This window comes from Caretta caretta, chromosome 3, assembly GCF_965140235.1.
Source record: "Caretta caretta isolate rCarCar2 chromosome 3, rCarCar1.hap1, whole genome shotgun sequence".
In the NCBI taxonomy this organism is placed as follows: Eukaryota; Metazoa; Chordata; order Testudines; family Cheloniidae; genus Caretta; species Caretta caretta.
In genome coordinates, this window is record NC_134208.1 from 59068249 (window position 1) to 59092262 (window position 24014).

Here is a 24014-nt window from a genome sequence, read left to right on the forward strand (position 1 = left end):
TGCTACTTCTGCTACACCCTCATTTGTTCTAGTCATGAATGTGGAAACGCAACTTCTTTTCTGCCTAAACCTTCCCTTTTTATCTGACTCATGACGAGATCCCCTAGGCAGCACATGCAGGCTGTGCAGCTGGTTCTGCAGCCATGTGCTGAATGTACAGTTGCTTTTACTGTCTATTGAGAAACACACTGCTTGGAAGCAGAGTGCATTTGCACTCCCGCAGGAGATGCATAGGGATTTTGCCAGCACTTCTCAATATTGCAATGGAAAAATCTGTGGCTTCTTGAGATTAATTGCACCGTATATTTCCCCTGGAGGTACAGGATTAGTGGTTGGGCAAAACAGGCAGGAGACAGATCTGTCCACTTACATCCTGAAGTGTTAGGTGCTATAGAAATGCCTAGACAGCTAGCAAGTCATCAGAAAACCTAGGGAACTTCAAACATACATGGGTGTTCTTGATGCCTTTGTGAGACTCCTAGAAGCACACCCAGCATTTGGCAGCATGGCTGACTTCCATGCCCTACTGCCATTGGCTCCTTACTTGTGGAGGCATCCATGTGACCTATTTAGGGAGGGTTAAAGTGTGCCTATCAGGAGACGGTAGTGATTCAGCCATGATGCATTCCAATGTAGATTAAGCATTTGCATGGGGAAATGCGGTATATGATGGGTGATCCCTAACTGCTTCCCCCCATTTCCCATTTGGTACAGATATGCTGTGAATATGTCATGCTGTTGTGTGAGAGGTGCTTATTTCCTGTGGGCAGGAAATTGCTTAGTCTTTGTTGACCTGTGTAAGGGGTTCCCAGTATTTTTTTAAACCCATCTGTAGATTATTATATGGCATCACCTCTGTAGTGTCTGAGGGCCTTCCAAATAATTCAACAAGACCAATACAAAAAAACACCACTCGTCTCACCACCTTTAAGAGGAAACTTGAATAAATATTTGGATGCTTTGTGTTTTTAAGGAGTGAGTTGAGTTGACTTGTCTAGACTGGAAATGTACCCATCACAGCCATCAGTGCCAGCCACCTGTGTAGCTGCACCAGAGCAAATCATGAACAGGTTAAGCTGCAATTCGTACTCGTGCATTTTATTCCAGTTTCAAGGAGTGATAACTGCATCAGTACAAAGAACAGCAAATAGCATCTTTCCCTGTCTATGCTAGGGGTTCACACTAGTGTAGCTAAACTGATGGCTGGTCACCAGTGCCTGAAATCCTTGGAGATAAGGCCTGAGTTCAAGTTTGCACATGTTTGTCTAGTCATTGACGGAAAAGTGAGTCAAGGAAGTGAGTTTTGCAGCCCGGTTTGAAAGCGATGAGAGCTGTGGTGATTCCTATCTCTTTCAGTCTACGTCCAAATGTCAAGAAACTACAGTTTCCGGTGCCAATAGGCCATCCTCTGTAAATTGACAGTTTCATTATTTCAGTGGGATGTGGATATGGAGGAAGGTAATGCATAGGGAGGGCCAATCCTGCAGCAACCTGCATGAAACTTGGAGGGAGGAGCACAGGTGGTAGGAGGGAAGAGTTTGGAGGAAGAGGCACTAGGCAGCCAGGGAAAGAATCTCTGTAGTAATTCAGCTCCCTCTCCGTCTAGTGCCCCATCCCTGGCCACTGAGGATGTTTGCTACTAGCAGTCACAGATTGGCCATATGCCATTGTAGGCATCTCATCATACCATCCCCTCCATAAACTTATCAAGCTCAGTCTTGAAGCCAGTTAGGTTTTTTGCCTGCACTGCTCCCCTTGGAAAGCTGTTCTAGAACTTCACTCCTCTGATGGTCAGAAACCTTTGTCTAATTTCAAGCCTAAACTTGTTGATGGGTTTATATCCATTTGTTCTTATGTTCACACTGGTGTTTAAATTAAATAACTGTTCTCCCTCCCTGGTATTTATCTGTCTGATGTATTTATAGAGAGCAATCATATCTCCCCTCAGCCTTCTTTTGGTTAGGCTAAACAAGCAAAGATCTTTGATATATTCCATTTCTCTGATCATCCTTGTAGCCCTTCTCTGTACTTGTTCCAGTTTGAATTAATCTTTCTTAAACATGGGAGACCAGAATTGCACACAGTATTCCAGATGAGGTCTCACCAGTGCCTTGTATAATGTTACTAACACTTCACTGTTTCTACTAGAAATATTTCGCCTCATGCATCCTAGGACTCATTAGCCCTTTTTCACAGCTGTATCACATTAGCAGTTCACAGTCATCCTGTGATCAACCAATATATCCAGATCTTTCTCCTCCTCTGTCATTTACAACTGATAAGTTCCCATTTTATAGCAAAAATTCTTCTTGTTAGTCCCTATGTGCATGACTTTGCACTTTGCACTATTAAATTTCATCTAATTTCTATTACTCCAGTTTTCAAGGTCATCCAGATCTTCTTGTATGATACTGGCAATAACTCCCAACTTTGTGTCATCCACAAATTTTATTAGCACACTCACAGTTTTTGTGCCAAGGTCATGAATAAAAATGTTAAATAAGATTGGTCCGAAGACCGATCCCTGAGGAACTCCACTCGTAACCTCCCTCCAGCCTGATAGTTTATCTTTCAATGTGACTCACTGTAGTCTCCTCCTTAACAAGTTCCTTATCCATCTTTCAAGTCTCAGATTATTCCCCATCTTCTCCATTTTAACTAATAATTTCCCATATGGATCTGTATCGAATGCCTTACTGAAATGCAGGTAGATTAGATCTACTGCATTTCCTTTGTCTAAACAAAATCAGTTATCTTCTCACAGAAAGAGATCAGGTTGGTCTGGCATGATCTAACTTTTGTAAAACCATGTTGTATTTTATCCCAGTTATTGTTTACTTCTAAATCCTTAACTATTTTCTCTTTCAAAATTTGTTCCAATACCTTGTATATAGTTGAGGTCAAACTAACAGGTCTGTGCTTTCCCAGATCAGTTCTTTTCCCTTTCTTAAAAAATAGGTACTATATTAGCAATTCTCAAATCATAGGGTACGACTCCCGAGTTTACAAATTCCTTAAAAATCCTTGGTACTGGGCTTGCAATTTCATGTGCTAGTTCCTTTAATATTCTTGGATTGAGATTATCTGCCCCTCCCCTCCCCCAGTTTTGTCCCATTAAGCTATTTGAGTTTGACTTCCACTTCAGATGTGGTAATTTCTACTTCGATATCCTCATTTCCATTAGCCACTCTGCCTGTACCCCCAAGCTCCTCGTTACACTTATTAAAAATGGAGGCAAAGTATTCATGTAGGCATTGGGCCATTCCTTGATGATCTTTAATCTCCACCCCATCCTCAGTGCTTAGTGGTCATAGAATAGAATCATAGAATTTCAGGGTTGGAAGGGACCTCAGGAGGTCATCTAGTCCAACCCCCTGCTCAAAAGCAGGACTGATCCCCAATTAAATCATCCCAGCCAGGGCTTTGTCAAGCCTGACCTTAAAAACTTCTAAGGAAGGAGATTCCACCACCTCCCTAGGTAACGCATTCCAGTGTTTCACCACCTTCCTAGTGAAAAAGTTTTTCCTAATATCCAACCTAAACCTCCCCTACTGCAACTTGAGACCATTACTCCTTGTCCTGTCCGCTTCCACCACTGAGAATAGTCTAGAACCATCCTCTCTGGAACCACCTCTCAGGTAGTTGAAAGCAGCTATCAAATCCCCCCTCATTCTTCTCTTCTGGTCCCACCTCTTTCCTTGTTTTCTTTTTATTTATATGGCTATCAAACCTTTTACTGTTGGTTTTAATTTCCTTTGCAAGGTCCAACTTTGGTTGACTTTTGCAAATTCTTACCTTTTCCCTACACTTTCTGACTTCCAGGAGGTAGCTTTCCTTTGCTGATCCTTCCTATCTTCCATTCCTTGTAGGCTTTCTGCTTTCTCTTAATAACCTGTTGGAGAGGCTTGCTCATCCAGTTCGGACTGCAACTCTTCCCTACATTTTTGCCCCTCTTGTTTGAGATGCAGGCTTCAGATAGCTTCTACAACTTTGACTTAAAGTAATTCCAAGCCTCCTCCTCCTTCACATTCAGATCCTTGAGTTCCTCAGTCCAGTCCACTTCTCTGACTAATCCCCTTAATTTTTTAAAGTTTACTCTTTTGAAATCAAGGACCCTAACTGCAGACCTTTGTTTCTTTATTCTTCTATTTAGTTTAAATGAATTAGCTCATGACCACTCGAACCAAGGCTGTCCTCTACAACCAGTTCTTCTATGAGATTCTCACTACTTAACAATACTAAATCTAAAATAGCATCACCTCTTGTTGGTTGGTGACTATTTGGTGAAGAAATCTGTCAAGTATCACATCCAGGAATATCTGGGCCTGCCATTATTAGTAGCACCAGTCCTCCAATCTATACCTGGGAAATTAAAGTTTCCCATAATTACACAATTCCTAATAGAATGTATTTAATCAAAAATATTAAAGATATGGTCTCCATATTAGAAGTCTCTATCCATATCCAAATCAGATCCTGGGGTCTGTAGTAGACCCCAAGCACTATCCTTGCGGAGCCTCTGGGGCTTGGGTCCAGTGTGTTAATTCTTCCATGACTTAACCCCATTGGCAGAAAACACAACACTATAGTTATATTGTATAAGCCTGGTACAATTTCAGTTACTATATAGGATAAGAATTTTAACATACTTTAAATAAAACCACAAAATCAACATATAAAAATAATTTTCTAGGTTTTCTTTCACAGTGGAAAATTAATTTCCTTTTTGTGAATATGTTAGCCTCTGCTCTTTGTTTAGGCTGTGGAATCTTGTTTATCTTTGTCATAGCAACTGATGAGGATTCTTTCAACGAGGTAACAATAACAGTAATATAGGTTTTGTGGAAATACAAAAACCAGGAGAATTTTGCAGAACAAATTTTCTTGGTTTCTCTGGTATTAAGCTGCTTTGAAACATGCTGTTCAGGAAAAAGGGTTTTCATCTATTACTTTGAAGAAAAAACCTGTAAATATGTCATGAACAAGCATATGTAAACGGAGCTGCCAAAAGAAAGAAATGAAGTAATTTCAATCATTTCAACCTGCAGGCATCCTAAGTTTTCCTTTCCCTAACAGGATAAAGAACAGATGAGGACAGCTAGTAGGGAAAGTTGAAGGGAGAGACTATTTTTAGCAACACCTTCCAAATTAACATGAATATAAGGCCAGCTCGTTAGCTGGTATATAGGTTAGCTATTCACTTCAGCGGTGGTACACTGATTCATACTAGCTGAAGTTCTGTTCCATTGGGCCAAATCATGAAATCCTTAATGAGGGCGCCATGCCCCCTTTTAGATGAGACAAAATAGTTACAGGAGTGTTCTATATCTGTATATATATGTAAATAGGTAACTAATAACGCAGAGGCAACATGGTGGGGGGGGGCAGTGAGGTCACAGCTTTCTGCAGTCTACCCCATAGGGCAGTGGGGATAGGCAAGTACTTGGGTTGCCTCTTGCCAGGATGCCCAGCAGCGAGTAGCTAGTAATTTCCCCTGGTGGCGGCTCTCACCATGTGTCCGTGCAGCGCAGGGAGGGAGAAAGCAGCCAGGTGCCTGACTGTGGGCAGAGTCCCCCCACAGCTACATGGGGCTGCTTCTCTTTCCCCGCTGCTGGAGTGCCAGCACTTCCTGCTGCCTACTTTTCAGACTTCCCTGGGGTGAATGCTCTGTGCCTTTTCCCAGGGCAGAGGCCACTCTCCCACTCCTACAGCAGGGGCTCTGCTCAGGGCCTCGCACTGCATTGGACTTGTCCTGCCTTCCATATAGCAACAGCTTCTAAGGTGAGTCAGGATGGAGGTGGCTCTCTCTCCCGGAGCCTCACTGCATAGGGCTGGTCCAAGCTGCCTGGTGTCGCCCGCCCCAGCTTTCTGGTGTAGCTTGCCCCCACAAATGCTCCTCCACACCCTCCTGGGTTCTAGAACCAGAGGCGACGTGTGGGGCGGTCACATGCCCCCCCACTACTAAGGGTTATGTGTCGCCTCTGTATAAGGTGCCAGTTAGAGGTGAGCAAAAATGGGAATTTCCATCCCGGGGGTAATGTCGATATCTCAACATTTGTGTTCATCCAAAATTGGGACGAAAAGTTAAAATATCAATTTTTCATGGAACAAAAAATAAAAAAAAATTGCATTCAGAAATGATTAAATGTTTTCTTTTGGCATTTTCAGTCAAAACAAAATAGTTTGATTTTCCCAAATAATAATGTTTTGCTTCCATTTGTTAACTGACCTAAAATGCTTTGTTTCAAGTCAGTTGAACACTAATCTGTAGTGTCCTATTGTGGTGCATTGCCTCATGAGAACTGTAATTTGGGTTGCCTGATGCCCCTATTTTCCCTATTGACCATACACCCGTGATGCACCCACCAGGCGATGCAGCACACCACTCAGTCAGAGGAAAGACTGATGTATCCTGGGAGAGGTAGTCTGGCCAGGGAGCCAGGCTCATAGGAGATAATGGAGTCCTGAACTACAGCTCCCATGAAGCAATGTGACACCAGAAATGGAGTTTAATGCTGAACTGAGCTGAAATTAAACATGGACAATTTTGATTGAGCAGAAACTGCATTTTCTATAAGAAAAACATTCTGATAGAAAATTCCCAACCAGCTCTAGTGCCAGTAGTTGGGGCTTAAGAATAGGTAACATAGGCTCCTGGGTTCGGTAGGACCATGCAACAGGGTGCACCTCCGCTCCTGTCTTCTTTCCCCCTGGAAACTGTGCAGATTCCCTTGGTTGTACATTCACAGTACCATTTATTTTGGCCCTCCATCAGGACCTGAGGGGAACAGAGGTCTTCCTTCCGTGAAGCCTCTGTGTGATTGAGCTCAGCTAGCCTTGTTCCCTACCCCTTCCCCGCCCCTTCCTCTTGGTATTTCTTCTGCCTCTTTGTCAGTTTTGGGCTGATGGGCTAATTTGCTCTTTATCTTACCCAGCTCAGCAGCCTGATTATGTAATTACTTTTATCATCTTTCTCTGGGGAACTAGTTGGCATCTAAGTAATCAGAGTGCAGAGCTCACCCGTTCATTCGCTGCATTTGTCACAGACCAATAAAACTTGTTGAAGTGCTCTAAAAATGACTTTACATCAGCTCTAACAGAAACCCCATGAGGTTCTTCCTAATTCTCCTCCTAAGAACAAGAAGGTTGCCCACTACATTCTGCCCTACAGACATGGCAGGGTGTTAAAAGCTGCCAGCAGTAAGGGACAGCTGCATGTAGACCTTTCTGTTCCATACTGCCACCCCTCCACTTTGCCCCCAACCTCCCTACCATCTTGTATCAGCTGGTGTGGGAACATGCTGCCAGGGGCTCTCCTGAATGCTGATGCCTCAGAACTCATGGAAGGGAGGGGGATCTTGTACCGCTTACTAAAGACAATGGGCCTGATTTTTCACAGCCTCATTTGTACATTGTGTACATCAGCATGGTAGCATTTTATATACCTCTTGTACAGGTGTAAGTGACTGCACAAGGTGCAAGGCACTGGAGAATCAGGCCCACCGTTTGTGGTGATGTGCACTGTTTTGCCTTACAGGTTTGGGTGTCCGGGAGTTTTGGCTCCACCCTGTTTACAGCACGAGGTCCTCAGTTTTTAGTCATTATTACTTTTACAGAACTTTCCTTGGCTTCAATCTGAGGTTTGATTGAGTAAGAGATTTAAGATTTGGCCATGGAAAATGCTCTCGATATCTCTAGTCATGCTCCATAGTTGCATAAAGGACCAGGTCTTTAACTGGCATAGCTCTATTAGAAATATGCTGATTTACACCTGGTGAGAATCTGGCCCAAAATGTTCAAGCCCTTGGAGGAATCACACTAATCTTTTAAAGCCAGAAATAAAGCAACCTTATGTGTCTGCAGCAAAATTCTATTGCAGTTTCATACCAAAGCAGTGGTTGCGGGATTGGTGTTTACTCTGTCTGCAGAATTTTGTTAATTAATTAATTTTGTCTACAAGCAAAGCTTTGAAAAAAATGTGTGATACACGTTTTAGCAGCATACTAGCATATAGAATTACTTTTGAATCATAATCTCAGTTGAGAAAGTCTTTAGCTCATTCAGGATGAAATTTGGCTGGAGTTTGAAGGGATTACTATTAGAGCAGTGAGAATGTGGGAAAACCTTCCTGGCAAGGCAGCTCACATTAACACTTAAAAGTAAAGTCTCAGACTTGGCTGTGTTAAGTTCCTAACAAGATCATTATGCAGTGATCAGAATCTAAATGTGACCTAATGCCACAGATGGTTTATTTATGGTTTCAACTTGGAAAAATTTGAAGTTAACATTTTCAGTTTTATTCCTTATGGTAGGGGGGAACAATGGATAGTAGGGTAATGGTCCTGGTAGTAAGAACTCCTAAGCAATGGATACACTAGAGAACTTTTACAAAAATAACTCACACTGTTGCTAACCCCAGTTCAGTTGCACCATTGTTAACAATGCATTGTGTGGATGGATTGCCAGGGTCAAGTCAGTTAAACCTGCTTAATGAGCCTAATCAACATAGTGATGAAAATAGGTGCTGGACCCGGGGAGCCATCTTCAGTAGGGCTCTCAAAATGCCAACACCAGTGCAGATGAAATGGTGTTAGTAACAGTTAGGATTTATTCGTTTAAATTCCTTAGTGTAGATAAGGCTCCACTGTAGTTTCTGCTCCTAGCTCTGACACTGACTTGATGTGACCCTCAGTGAATCACTTACCACCTTGTATTTCAGGTAAAACATATGTAAAGTGGGTGTAATAATGAGGCTTAATTAATTCATGTTTATAAAGCCCTTTGAGATTCTTGTAAAAGGTGCTAAATACAAAGCAGTTATTATCATAATGGATGTATTTGGGCATGTTACGGAGAAGCATTGTCCTTGCTGACTGCAGGCAATGCTATGCTACCTGTCAACTCACAATGAGTCACTCGCATACAGAGACAGGAATGAGTTGTAAGGACGGAGACAGAAGATACAGCTAGGCTACATTACAGCTGTTTACTTTATAAATTATTTCTTCTTGTTAGTTAAATACATATGTTGTTTTAAAACCTGCCTCAGTCATCACTCAAATACCAGAGTTCCTTTTAAAAAAACCCTCTTGGTTTACTGATAAGTCTTTTCCTTATAAAGAAAAGGAGTACTAGTGGCACCTTAGAAACTAACCAATTTATTTGAGCATAAGCTTTCGTGAGCTACAGCTCACTTCATCGGTTGCATTATGCTCAAATAAATTGGTTAGTCTCTAAGGTGCCACTAGTACTCCTTTTCTTTTTGCGAATACAGACTAACACGGCTGCTACTCTGAAATCTTTTCCTTATGCCACTCTGGGAGAACCAGGTTTCCTGTAGATAAGCTTATACTGCTCTTAATAGAGTTCCATGGCTAATGTCAGGAATAGATCAACAGAGAGGCAAGGAGGATGAGGTAATATCTTTTATTGGACCAGCTCCTGTTGGTGAGAGAGAGAAGCTTTCAAGAGGAGTATATCATTGATCAGAAGAGAGGTTGCCCACTCACATGTCAAGTACTTTGAAGGACTCCCTGAAGTTCCTCCCATATATGGCAATCAAGGAGAATGGCAAGCTTCCAGCTATGGTGATGTGGGCCAGAATGTTAAAATGCTGTGCTTGTCGGTTGCCAAAGAGAAGAAAAATATTTATTTGCTTATTGCCTGGAACTCCTGAAGCCTCTGTGGCTGTGAAAACGAAGAGGCCTGGGGAGCGGCTGCATAAACTACTTTTCAGCTGATGAGAACTCCTAGAGACATTAAGTAAAAAAGGTTGTCACTCTAAAGGTAGAACAAACACAACACTGAGAGAACTTCTAAGTTGCTTGAGGCCAAATTCTACACACAGATGTATATAAGCAGCTGCCATTAAAACCTGGGTGCTTCTGAAGACTTGGCTTTTGGAATGTGTTTCTCTACAAGAAGGCCTGATGGTTATGAGTCATGTGGCTGAACCCATGTTTAAATTCTAATGGGTGGCATATACTAGGTAGGGTTTTTCCTTTGCCCATCCCAGGTCAGCTGAGTTATTCTGGTTTTACCTCATTAAAAAAAAAAAAAAAAAAAGAATCAGGAGAATTAATGCTGTATCTTTTAAAATATATTGGACTTGGGTGAACATTTGATTGTTTTTTTCATTTTGTCCAGGAGCTCAGTAAGGAGAAAACTTAATTTTTGAAATATAAGGAAGCACAATCCTTAAGTACTTACTTCTGGCAAAACTCCTATTGATATCAGAAGCAGATTTGCCTGAGTAAAGACTTCAGGACCTGAATTTATGTTTCAGGAGTGAGAAGAAACAAGTACAATTGAGAGTCAAATTACGTTTTTTTCCTTCTCATGAATGATCACCACGGGTAATAAAGGTTCTTCAGGCCAAATTAAGCCATTAGCTATGTCAATGCAACAACACTGTTCTAAAATTATGCCTTTGTGACACTGCTTCAAACCCACTGTCTTTTAATAAGTTTACACAGGTGTACCTGAATAGAATTTAGTGAACAATTCTGTTGGTGATGTACATGAAAATGTTATCCATTTCTCCCTCTCTTTTAAGTGATGTAACTTGTGCAGTGCTAATAGGAAAAAAGTACTAAAAACTTACTTTTGTCACTAAAATCAGCCCATATGACTCAATACACACAGGATGCACATGTTATGAAGGAAGTGCCAGTTTTATGAAGCTGTGTTTTCAGTGTTCATAACAAAGAACAAGCAGATGCCCAATGAAATTGATTTTCAACACATTTAAAGCTGATAAAAGAAACAATATGGAACTCAATGCTACAATAAATATTGAGCCCAAGAGCCTAGCAGGATTTGTAAAACGATTGAATGCTTATATGGATCACAAGAACATTCATAGTCACATTATATAGGAAAATGTTTTAAAAATAAATGGATATAAACCTCCTGCTTCAGAGCTCATGCCAACCACTAACTCACGGAGATTAGGAAGAAACTTTTGCCCTGGGCAGGTTATTCTATAGTTGTCCACTACAGGGTTTCTCACATCTTCCTTTGAAAGATCTGGTACTAGCTACTGTCAGATAGGATACTGGATTAGATGGATATCTGGTCTGATCCAGTGTGGCAATTCCTGTGTTCCACTTTCTTTTTAAATGAAAAGAGTAAGAATATGTGAAATGTATTTTAATGGGATTATTCTGGCTATTTGATTTTTAACTGAAATCAATCAGAAATATATTATCTCTGATAGAACTAATTCTCCTGAGAAATAAATTGAGTAAAATTATACAGTATTACAACTACTTTCTCTAATGAATGGAGCCTGTTTTAGTACCATACGTCTATGGATCACATCATTATCTTTATAACAATAGTAAGTATTGACATAGGTATGTAAACCATACTGTGCCTTTATTAGTTTTAGTTACATTAACTAACTTATGTTTAGTTACATCAACATCATTCTTTTGGCAGATTCATGGTCTGGTTTCCAAACAGTCCATCCAGATTATTAGGGTCCCTCAAACAAGGTCTTGACTTTAAATGTATATAAGTATTAAAATATTGCATGAGTTTATTTTCAAAGCTGGACTTCCATCTAGTATATAAAGAGAATGCACAAGGCTTTTTGTAATGTAATGGGGGATGAGTTCAACCATGACCTTAGAAACTGGGCTTCCTAGATTGCTGGATATCAGAGTTATGAAAATCATGTAATTGGTCTTTTGAAAGAAGGGAGGAGAGAATATATATTAAATATATATTTCATAATTTTGATAACAAAGGGGAGACACTCTTTAATCTATTCACTTCTTATGGCCCTTAATGGCAAATTTACTGTGTTTGATGGATCAGGTTATAATAGGTCTATCAGTGCTTCTAAATGAATATGCCTATGTGACGGGGTGCTCTGTGTCGAGCTAGGGTGTCCCCGTCAGCCCAGTGCGGGGTTGGTGCATCCCATCATCGGGGTCCCCACGTTAAGCGGGTGATTTCGGCCAAGTGGTCCCGGCCCCTGACGGGGTCACTTAGACAAATAGCCTGTAGTTTCTGGGTGGGCAAAACAAACAGTCGGGAGCCGTGGAGCCTCTTGGCTGGGGCAAGACGAACAACCAGTCTGGAGCCCTGCAGTCTCCTGGGTGGAGCAGGCAGCAACACTTGGGGAATTAACCCCCTGGGAGGGGCAAAGTGGCAAGCAGATTGCAGCCCCAGGGCGGGGCAAAGCAAACAAAGTCTATGGCCTGCAACCTCCTGGCTGGGGCAGGCAGTTGCCCTGGGGGATTTAGCCCTCTGGGCAGGGCTAAATATCAATCATTCTATGGCCCCTGGGTGGGGCAAAACAAACAAACAATCTATCGGCCTTACTACCCTCTGGGCTGGGACATAGAACAGGCAGCAGCTTCCTCAGCAGGCAGTGGCTTGGCTTCCCTGGCAGTATCTGCAGTCAGCGACTCACCTGGAGTGTAGTCTGGGTCTTCAGGCTCTACTGCCAGGAGCGTTGCAGGAACCAGCATGGTACGTCCTTCCTCCTCCATTTCCACCCCAACTGAGCTGTGCAGCCTTCTTTTATCTGGCTTTTCCACCTGGAGCATGTGCAGCAGGGGAAAGGAGGCATGGCCACCTGGGCCCACAATGATTAGTCCGCCCCTGGAGGCTCCAGTGCAGAGTTGGTATAGCCCATCGCAGCCTATCATATATAATCTCCCAACCATACTATAAAGTGGAATAGTCTTGCTTGCATACACATTACTAAACTGTGTTATAACCATATTACTGCATTATGTTATAGACAACTGCGTATCACAATTTAGTAACATGTTTTGGTCCCAATTACAAGGCAAGACTAGACCCTGTTATAACACAGATGGGGACTATCGTTTTATAACACAATCTGTGAACAACTTAGATTTGAATGTGGAGACAGGTCCATAAGGGCCTGATCCTGTTCCCATTGAAATCTGTGAGAGATTTGTCACTGACATTAATTGAAGAAAAATCATGAAGTAAATAATGAAAATGGATCAATACTAGCACCAATGTTCTTTGAATTCCCCATGTTTCCATGGTTTTCGAACTGATTTACGCTGGGAACCGGAAACGATCACTCTGTGGTCACATTGCGATTACCTGACCTTTTTCAATCAAATTAAGTAAAAGATTAGGTACTAAGCAGAATTTTGCACAGATTAGAATTTGGTTTTCAGTAGAAATTTCCTGTCAAGAGGGGAACATTTTATGGTTAAGATGATGGGCTAGGAACTCAGGAGGAGTTGGCTTCAATTCCTGGCTTTGCTACAGACTTTCCTTGTGGTCTTAGAAGAGTTCCTCAGTTCCTCATCTGTAAAAATTCAGACAATACTTTCATACTTCACTGGGTGTTGTGAGGACAATGTCACTATTATTTGCGAGGTCCTCGACAGGGCCCATACGACAGATGGGTGCATAACAAAAAAGTAGAGAATATTTTTGATTGTGGATTTTTTTTCCTTATTGTATAGATCTTCATTTCTAATATGATTTTATTCCTTTCATAAGCAGTGTTGATATGGGAATAGGATGATATCTCAATTTATTGCAGTAAGGTCAATGTCTTGATAGGGTAAATATTTACTTTTTTAGACTAACCACTGCAACCTTGGATGAGATGAGGAAGGGCCTTAAATTTGAAAACATACAGAAATGAAAAAAGTAGAAATCTAGAAAATGTAAAGACATCATTTCCAGGGATAATTAGATTTTTTTCTTAATAGAGGTTTAGCCTACTCTGATGTCTGAATAACAGGCATTGCTCCTGCTAAGAACAGTGTAGGCAGATGTAAGACTTTGGGCGTGCCTAGGCATGTGTATGGGCAAAGTGTGAGTGAGAGAGAGCATGCTTATTTTGGGAGGAACTTTTGGTTGGGATTTTCAAAGTAGTGCAGGATATTTAGTCCCACATCTTCCATTAATTTGAACGGGTTAAATCTGTTGCACTGCTTGGAAAATTTAAAACTTTGTCTGAGTTGCAAATTCAATTGAAAATTCAGAGTCAGACCAGATATGGACTTGGACAGGCTGTGAAAATATTTCAGTATATTTGTACACATTATAAAATGCTAACTTATAAAGGAAAAATTATCCACTGAAGAAACAACAATTAGGATGGTTCATATGATGCAGTTAAATTTATTGTTATGGAGGGAGTCACTAGAAGGTGCTGTCACACATAAGGGATTTTCAGTTTTTGAAGAAATATGGTATTGGTGTTAATATTGTGTTGTAGAGTCTTTTGATCTCAGCAAGATAGTTTGATCTCAGCCTTGATCTCTCCAAGTTGGTGCAGAGTTACTTCTTGATAAGTGGGCATTAGTGTTCGAGTTGAGAATCCTGTAAGAGGAGATTGCCTGCATGCTGTTAGTGACTATCTCAGTTCAAGGACTGGTGTGAATCATAGGACTGGAAGGGACCTCGAGAGGTCATCTAGTCCAGTCCCCTGCACTCATGGCAGGACTAAGTATTATCTAGGCCATCCCTGACAGGTGTTTGTCTAACATGCTCTTAAAAATCTCCAAGGATGGAGATTCCACAACCTCCCTAGGCAATTTATTCCAGTGCTTAACCACCCTGACAGTTAGGAATTTTTTCCTGATGTCCAACCTAAACCTCCCTTGCTGCAATTTAAGCCCATTGTTTCTTGTCCTATCCTCAGAGGTTAAGAACAACAATTTTTCTCCCTCCTCCTTGTAATAACCTTTTATGTACTTGAAAAATGTTATCCTGTCCCCCCTCAGTCTTCTCTTTTCCAGACTAAACAAGCCCAATTTTTTCAATCTTCCCTAATAGGTCATGTTTTCTAGACCTGTAATAATTTTTGGAGTAACAGCCGTGTTAGTCTGTATTCGCAAAAAGAAAAGGAGTACTTGTGGCACCTTAGAGACTAACGAATTTATTTGAGCATGCTCACATAAATTGGTTAGTCTCTAAGGTGCCACAAGTACTCCTTTTCTTTCTGTAATAATTTTTGTTGCTCTCCTCTGGACTTTCTCCAATTTGTCCACATCTTTCCTGAAATGTGGTGCCCAGAATTGGACACAATATTCCAGTTGATGCCTAATCAGCATGGAGTAGAGTGGAAGAATTAATTCTTGTGTCTTGCTCAGAACACTTCTGCTAATATATCCCAGAATGATGTTCGCTTTTTTTACAATAGTTTTACACTCTTTACTCATATTTAGCTTGTGGACCACTATGACCCCCAGATCCCTTTCTACAGTACTTCTTCCTAGGCAGTCATTTCCCATTCTGTATGTGTGCAACTGATTGTTCCTTCCTAAGTGGAGTACTTTGCATTTGTTCTTATTAAATTTCCTCCTGTTTACTTCAGACCATTTCTTCAGTTTGTCCAGATCATTTTGAATTATAATCCTATCCTCCAAAGCGCTTGCAACCCCTCCCAGCTTGGTATCATCCTCAGATTTTATAAGTGTACTCTCCATGCCATTATCTAAATCACTGATGAAGATATTGAACAGAAACGGACCAAGAACTGATCCCTGCAGGGCCCCACTCGTTATGCCCTTCCAGCATGTCTGTGAACCACTGATAACTACTCTCTGGGAACTGTTTTCCAACCAGTTATGCACCCACCTTATAGTAGCTCCATCTAGTTTGCATTTCCCTAGTTTGTTTATGAGAAGGTCATGCGAGACAGTATCAAAAGCTTTACTAAAATCAAAATATACCACGTTTACCATTTCCCCCCTATCTACAAGGCTTGTTACCCTGTCAAAGAAAGATATCAGGTTGGTTTGACACTATTTGTTCTTGACAGATCCGTGCTGACTGTTACTTATCACCTTATTTGCTCCATTACCTTTCCGGATACAGAAGTTAAGATGACTGGTCTGTAATTCTCGGGTTGTCCTTATTTCCCTTTTTATAGATTGGCACGATATTTTCCCCTTTCCAGTCTTCCATGACTTTTCAAAGATAATCACTAATGGCTCAGATATCTCCTCAGTCAGCTCCTTGAATATTCTAGGATGCATTTTATCAGGCCCTGGTGACTTGAAGACCTCTAATCATTAATGTCCAAGTAATTTTTAACTTGTTCTTTCCCTATTTTAGCCTCTGATCCTACCTCATTTTCACCGGCATTCACTATGTTAGATGTCCAATCACCACCAACCTTCTTGGTGAAAACTGAAACAAAGAAGTCATTTAGCACTTCTGCCATTTCCATATTTTTTGTTTTTGTTTCCCCTCCTCCCCCATTGAGTAATGGGCCTACCTTGTCCTCTTGCTTCTAATGTATTTGTAGAATGTTTTCAAGTTACCCTTTATGTCTCTAGCTAGTTTCATCTTGTTTTGTGCCTTGGCCTTTCTAATACTTGTATTATTTGTTTATATTAATCCTTTGTGATTTGACCTAGTTTCCACTTTTTGTAGGACTCTTCTTTTATTTTTAGATCATTGAAGATCTTCTGGTTAAGCCAGGGTGGTCTCTTTCCATCTTCCTATCTTTCCTATGCAGTGGGATAGTTTGATCTTGTGCTCTTAATAATGTCTCTTTGAAAAACTGCCAACTGTCTTCAAATGTTTTTCTACTTAGACTTGCTTCCCATGGGATCTTACCTACTTAACTCCATGAGTTTGCTAAAATCTGGCTTCTTGAAATTCATTATCTTTATTCTGCTGTTCTCCCTCCTACCATTCCTTAGAATGTGCAAATAAAACTAATTACACTAAGAAAATGCCCAGACTCCACAGCAGTGATTTCTCCTCCTGTTCGAAAATGACCTGCAGACTCAACATCTTCTCCCACTCAGCAAAGGGGTGACATTACTTTAGCACTGCATAAGAGTAAAGGAAACAGTTGATTAATATTCCATAGTTTGTGTGGCCCTGCAAACAGCCTCATGCAGGCTTCCTCAACCATACATTGAAAACAAAGAGCACTGCAGGGCAGGTCTGTGTGGCTAGCACCTGGCTGAGAGTAGAAGCCTTGAGGACACTAGGTTTTAGAATGCTACAATGTTAATGTTACAACTTAGGATATGTCTACATTGAAAACACTGCAGTGTGTGGGGAGGTGAAAGCTCCGGCTGGGGGTGGGGCCAGGGATAAGGGATTTGGGATGCAGAAAGTGGCTTCAGGCTGGGCCAGGGATGAGGGGTTTGGGGTGCAGAAGGTGGGTCCGGGCTAGGCCAGGGTGTTGGGGTGTGTGGGGAGGTGAAAGCTCCAGCTGGGGCTGGGGCCGGGGCCAGGGATGAGGGGTTTGGAGTGCGGGAGGGGACTCCGGGCTAGGCCAGGGGGGTTGGGGTGTAGGGTGTGTGTGAGGGGGTGGTACTTAGTACGGGGGGCAGTGTGTGGAGCCTTCCAGCCCCTGGCTGTCCCCGCCTAGTGGCTGCAGGGACCTGTGGCTGCTTCTAGGAGCAGTGAGGGGCCAGGGCAGGTAGGGAGCCTGCCCTAGCCCCGGGCCCCTGCTGCGCCGCTGACTGGACTTTTAATGGCCTGGTCGGCAGTGCCGACCAGAGCCACCAGGGTCCCTTTTTGACTGGGCATTCCTTCCTTTCCTGGACTAGATGACCTCTCGAGGTTCCTTCTAGTTCTACACTTCTATGATTCTAATGCCAAAGCTGACTTCAGTTTTGCAAAGTGTAGTGGGATATGGTGAATGGAACTGTGGGAAGAGCATAATACATTAATTTAGTATAACTTCCCAACACTTTAGGTATGTAATGTATATTATATTAATACCATGCATGTAATACCTATTAATGTGGTGTTTACTATGCCTTACACATGGTAGGAATGTAGGCTGACTAAATTAAACATGGGGGAGGCCTTATTTCTTGGAAGACAGGAGTACGGGGGATAAATTAATTAGCAGGCTGAAAACAGAATATTTGTGCTAAGATAAGTAAATGGATTAGTAAACTAAGAGGCAGAACTGTACAGAGCATGCTGTACAGGGATTGGTTCCGACAAAGTAACCAAGCCAATCACAAAATGTGTTATGTAGTGTATAGTTAATGCAATGAGATGTGTAAATGTATATGGAAGGGAGAGGTTTGCTGTGTAACTTTGGATGTGTGGTATGTCCTACCCCCTGATGCCCCATGCTTTAGCCTCATCAGCTCAGAGTAGCTCTGCTATTTGCCAAATAAAGGAAACTAAGTGATGAGACTGGAGTCAAACTGCATTCTTGGGGAACTGATTGGAAGAGGTGGGAAGTGCTAACAAGTGATTTTTCCTTTCTTGGTATTCTACTGTTGAGAATAGCCCACTTCCACTTTAATTGAATTGTCTTGTTAGCACTGACTCCCCACGTGGTAAGGCAACTCCCATCTTTTCATGTACTGTGTATATATACCTGCCTTCTGTTTTTTTCCACTCCATGCATCTGATGAAGTGGGTTTTAGCCCACGAAAGCTTATGCCCAAATAAATTTGTTAGTCTCTAAGGTGCCACAAGGACTCCTCAGAGAATTTTGTGTGGGTAGCCCTGGTTCTATTCACATTACGTAAAACAAAACTGTACTCATTTTCCTCAGACTTGCCTGCGCCATATAATTAAGTTACAGGGAGTGCCACTGATGGACCTCTTTCCATGGACCTCTTTCTCCTGTATTTCCATGCAGTAATCAGACTACAAAATGATGATAATAATGTGGGAGAGAATAGCGAGCTCTGTTGTCATCAGATGAATTCAATAAGCTCTGTGACTGCTTTAGGTCCAAACCAATGGCTGAATTTAAGAGGGAGCAGAGAGGTATTCCTGCTGCGCCCTCTTCCACAGGAATCCTGCTACTGCAAGACAGAGCAGGATTCCCTGGGACCCAGGCCAAGGTGATGCTCTGTAAGGGTCACTTTGCTGCTCCACTGAGCAGGATCATGGTGCATGCTCATTAGATGGTGATGATGCTCTCTGATCTGCAGGCCATGCCCCCTTAGGTTGGTGTACCACTGAGTGCATTCCTGTATGCTAGAGGGGGATGCTACCTAACAGTTTGTGTGGGTTGGAATCTCGTCCTGCCCTCTCCTCCCTTTGTGTATTAGCCCTTAACTGGCATGCTTCTTTGCTTATTTTTTAGCAGACAAGATGTGCTAACTCCTCATTTTGGGCAGTTTGTTTTCTATTTGTTGGTTTCTCTGATTTGCTTTTTGTTAGAGAGACAAGGTGGGTGATGTAATATCTTTTATTGAACCAACTTCTGTTGGTGGGAGAGACAAGCTTTCGAGCTTACAGGGAGCTCACTGTCTTATTAGTTTAGATGATCTAAGGCCATTATTAGGACAGAGCTCTTTAGCTTTGCAAAAGATGAGTAGTGAGTTAGTTTCACTATGGGTTCAGTTGAATGAAATGCTTGGAGGTGATTTTTCTATCCAAGAGAGAGCTCACCAGTATAGAAAGCATTTAAAACACTTTTATAATGGAACTAATGAAGTGCACTAAACATTTGGCACAACACCAAGGGTGAGATTTTGTGCTGTGTCTCTTAGACCACCCTATGCCTGTCCCTACTAATAGCTGTTCAATTTTTCAAATTTTCCAAAATGATACACAAGAACTAAATGAAGGAGTGAAGCATTTGGAAGAAAGAATATTAGTCCATAGCTGTTGGTGTGCTAGAGCAGTGGTCAAGACATCTGGAGAGAAGAGATGGGATTATATGCCACCTTTCTGCTCTCTTGGTCCTGGGACCTATCAGGGCCTGAACTTGCCTTGGCACAAAGCTGTTCTAACTTGCAATAGTTGATATAGGCCCCCAAGGAGCTGCTTTACTGGCCAGTGCATGGTTTTGTGGTTCTGCCCCTTCAAGCTCTGACACATCTTCTCCTCAGCCTGGAATGCCACCTATTCTGGGTCAGGAACTGCAGGAATGTGAATGCTCTGTGAGGATTGTTAGTTAATTGTTGCTGAGGATGCAAGTCACTAAGAGCTACAATCTTTTTAATATTGATGTTTTTGATAAAATGAGGCTTGCTGGCAGAACTTTATTTTATTTTTCTCTTCCCTTCTTAATGTAGGTTCCTTTGGAACTCTTGTTCTTCCAGCAGTAAGTATTCTTTTCTGGTACTACCTGACTTTCATAGCAAATGTTTGTGTTGGATAACTGCAGTCTCTCAATGCTTCTTTTATTGACTTAGGTTGATGACATGATATATTTTAGTGTTGTGCAAGGTGCAAATTATTTTGATACTCATGGAGTGGATGCCGCAGCTGACCAGTGAGCCAGGGAGATCCCATTCCAAATGTTTTTGTAGCTTGTTATAGAATAATTGAAGGGTTTAGAAGGCAAGTCCCAGCATCAGCTGGCATAGGACTCTAATATCTGAACAACATTTACACTGATTAGTTTATGATTGGTAGACATCATTCTTCCCAACACACTGTGAATGCTAGGTGAATAGTGCCAAAACCCCCATCCACAAATATTAGATCAAAATTTTAAACAATTTCACATTGATTGTGTTCATACACAATACTCTGTTGGAATTACATTCTCTAGCAAACAAATTTTCCAACTTCAAACAATATGTTAATCAGATATTGCAGAATGTGTGAGAGGTGGAAAGTGCATTCTGAATTTGTAATCATAAGTATTCACATTGGAAACCTGATTTTAAGAGCTATGCTATCCTATCAAGGAACACATTTTACCAAGGGCTAGTTTTCAAAGGTTCTGAGCATCAGCAACTCCAAATGAAGTCAATGGGAGATGCAGATGCTAAGCATCTTTGATATTCAGACCCCAAATATCATGAATACTCAGTCAAAACAACTGAATGTGACTGGCAAATATCAAATATTTGAAGCAACACTCACAGTGAACAGTTTGTGAATTGTGAGAAATCCATAGGTTGCAATATATTTGCACAAAACATTCATTCAGCAAACAGACTAAGAATTGAAGCCCATTCATGGATACTTCATGAACAGAAAAGAGTTTAATTCACTGGCTATGTTAATTGTTATGAATTATTGGCTCACTTCTTAAAGAGCCATTACATCTCCTCAAACCACTCCCATCTTAAATCCCATTATTTCCCACAAGCTTTGAAAGGAGGTAGTTGCTGTGATTACTAACGTATTTTAATACATAGTGAATAACCACATAAAAAGAGAAGAAAACTGATTTTGAGCCAGATTCTAGCCTATGAAAAGGTGGATTTGTGATGCTCCAGTGCTACAAAGCAGCCTTAAAGCTGTCCTTACAGGCCAGTGGGAGTCTTTCCTGGTGGGGAAATCCCTACAGCAACTCTAAGGCACCCTTCCAAGCTGTATTGCTGAAGCCTGGGCTTTGCTGGGGGAGATATGAGTGTGACCAGTGCATTCTTCAGTTCCTGGTGATCCCCACCCACCATAGTGGCCTCTAGGGGACTAGTACAAGCTTGCACAATTTAGAGCAGCCCTGAGGCTGTGCTAATTTGTGATGAAGACTGAAACTGTGTACTGGCCAGTTCCAGGAAGTGTTAGATCTAAAGGTGGCTCTGATACACCCAAGGAGTCTGTAGAGTTCAGCTTATAGTGTCTTTAATTACTATCTGAAGCTATGATAACTAAGGCTAAGATTTTGTCTTGGTTATTTTTAGTAAAAGTCACGGACAGATCATGGGCAATAAACAAAAATTCATGGAGCCTGTGACCTGTTCATGACTTTACTAAAAATAACCAGGGGGCAGGGCTAGATAGGGGGAGGACTGGAGTCCCATGGGGGGATTGACAGGCTGACCTGGCTCCAGTGGCCGCAGCGGGGGATGCAGCCACGTGGGGCACACAGCCCATGCTCCAGAGCTGGCTGCAGCTGTGGGACAGGTGTGCAGACCTGACTGAAGCTCCCGCCAAGCCCTGGCCACAGCCGGAGAGGGATGCACAGTCCTGGGAAGCCACAAGAGGGCTGTGTGGCCCTGGCTGCAGCCCCACCAAGCCCGGGACTCTGTGGGGCTAGGGCACACGGCCCCAGCTGCAGCCCCTGGTGGAAGTGCGGGGCTGAGGCACACGGCCGTGTCTGCAGACCCCGCCAAGCCCGGGACGCTACGGGGCTAGGGCTCACGGTCTTGGCAGAAGCCGCCGGGCAGGGGCACATAGCTCTGGCTGCAGCCCTTGGTGGAAGCTGTGGGGCTAGGGCGCATGGCCTCGGCTGTGGCTTGGCTGCAGCCACCGGTAGAAGCCACAAGGCTGGGGCTGCAGGGTCCTGGCCCCACAGCTAGCCTCAGTTGCAGGGCAGGGGCGCACAGCCTCCTGAAGTGTAGAAGTCACAGAGGTCTGGTAAAGTCACAGAATCCGTGACTGCCGTGACCTCTGTGACTAAGTTGTAGCATTAATGATAACTAATTCATTCTTTCAAGGTGAGAATGTTCTTTTTCATTAGCATGGCTACAGTAGTCAACCATATTACCTACAGTGCAATTGTCTGGTAATACAATCTACATAATGTGTTACTGTGAGTTACTATTTTTGATTGTCATATTTTCCGAAAGAAACAGTAACTTCATGGGCTGAGGTGAGAGCTCATGACAGTAACTGATGTGATTTACAGCTGTACTTCTTTTATTCGTAGCCCAGCTATTATTATTACTGTTATTGTTAAGAAAAAGAAAGTGAGGACAAGAATACCATTTGTGAGCGAGAATTATTTTTGTCATGGCTGAGGGAGGAGAGAATCATGAAAAAAAGATGGAGAGTGTAAGTGGGAAAGCACATAATAAGCTCCTATTGGACAGCACCCAAGAGTTGAGTAACTCCCATTTGGTCAGGAAATGCCCTTTTTAGAGTAGTTTTTTATGGAGCTGAGGAGTTGGAGTCAATGGCTACCATTATTTTAGCAGTGACTTCCTGAGCTTGTGGTCTCTGTCAGCTGAGAAATGTGACAAAGGACTCAAGTTACTTTTAGCAAAACAGTTATGCTACCTTATTTCCCTATTGCTGACTTCACAAGCCTGATAACTTCCGACATCAGCATCAAGAAGGATGAAATAGCCAGGGAAGTGACAGGAAGAAAAAAATGATTTTTTTTTCAGGATGTGTTAGCATTATTGGGAAGTCAAAAAGTGATAGAGTAATCCATTTTGTTAATAATAATAAAATCTATGAAAAATGTATTTGGGAACTGCAAATAAACAATGTGTATTTTTCAGTAAAAAAAAAAATCAAACTAAATCCTTGCAAGTGTGCTCATATAATAATTGTTAGAAATGTTTTCAATTGCTATGATAAAAGGGAGCAAGCTCTTTATTTGTTTTATCCATTGTTTTGAATGCTCTGAATATTTCTTGGACTTTTTCTTAGGGGATCTTGCCTGTTTCCACAATTAATACCATATCATTAAATATATTAAAATGTTCATATATTTAACTTAATTTTTTTTTACATATTGAGCCAATTTTTTGACAAAAGTTATAAGTGGGGCTGTGTCCCTTTAGTTAACATTTTCTAGAATATTTGTCCATGAAGTGTGAGAGGTTTAGAAGACATGAATCATATGTTCTTGGCAGTGAGTCTACTAAAAACTCCAGTTTAAAAAAAAAAAGCACCAAGTTTAGTGTGGCATTCCTCTTCAAAGATGTAGTTTGGTAAGTCCTCATTTGAATGATCGTCTTGGTTTCTGTGATAAATGTGCATTTGGCATAGGAAACAAAGATATAACTAGAGAGAGCAAAGAGAGTACAGTAGAACCTCGGAGTTACAAACACCAGAATTACGAACTGACCAGTCAACCACACACCTCATTTGGAACTGGAAGTACACAACCAGGCAGCAACAGCAGAAAGAGACGGAGAGAGCAAGCAAATACAGTACAGTACTGTGTTAAATGTAAACTACTGAAAAAAAAGGGGAAAGCAGCATTTTTCTTCTGCGTAGTAAAATTTCAAAGCTGTATTAAGTCAATGTTCAGTTGTAAACTTTTGAAAGAACAACCATAATGTTTTGTTTAGAGTTACCAACATTTCAGAGTTACAAACAACCTCCATTCCTGAGACGTTCATAATTCTGAGGTTCTACTGTATATTTTAAGATATTTTCCTTCATGCTGAACTCCTGATTTTTACTTTTTTTACTTG

At 41.8% G+C, this 24014-nt stretch overlaps 1 protein-coding gene and 1 long non-coding RNA gene across 3 annotated transcripts in view; one reads left to right on the forward strand and one right to left on the reverse strand.

Annotated features, from left to right (window-relative positions):
• The window catches only part of CD109 (CD109 molecule), a 132557-nt gene that overhangs the window by 20760 nt on the left and 87783 nt on the right, over window positions 1–24014 (forward strand). The window contains exon 3 of one of the 2 annotated variants that reach the window (XM_048845914.2): window positions 19980–20008. The exons of the other annotated variant lie outside the window; for it this stretch is intronic. Coding sequence (XP_048701871.2) covers window positions 19980–20008 — 29 coding nt within the window. The remainder of the gene's footprint in view (window positions 1–19979; window positions 20009–24014) is intronic. 2 annotated transcript variants of the gene reach the window in all.
• The window catches only part of LOC142071525 (uncharacterized), a 44875-nt gene that overhangs the window by 8536 nt on the left and 12325 nt on the right, over window positions 1–24014 (reverse strand). The gene's annotated exons all lie outside the window — the stretch shown is intronic.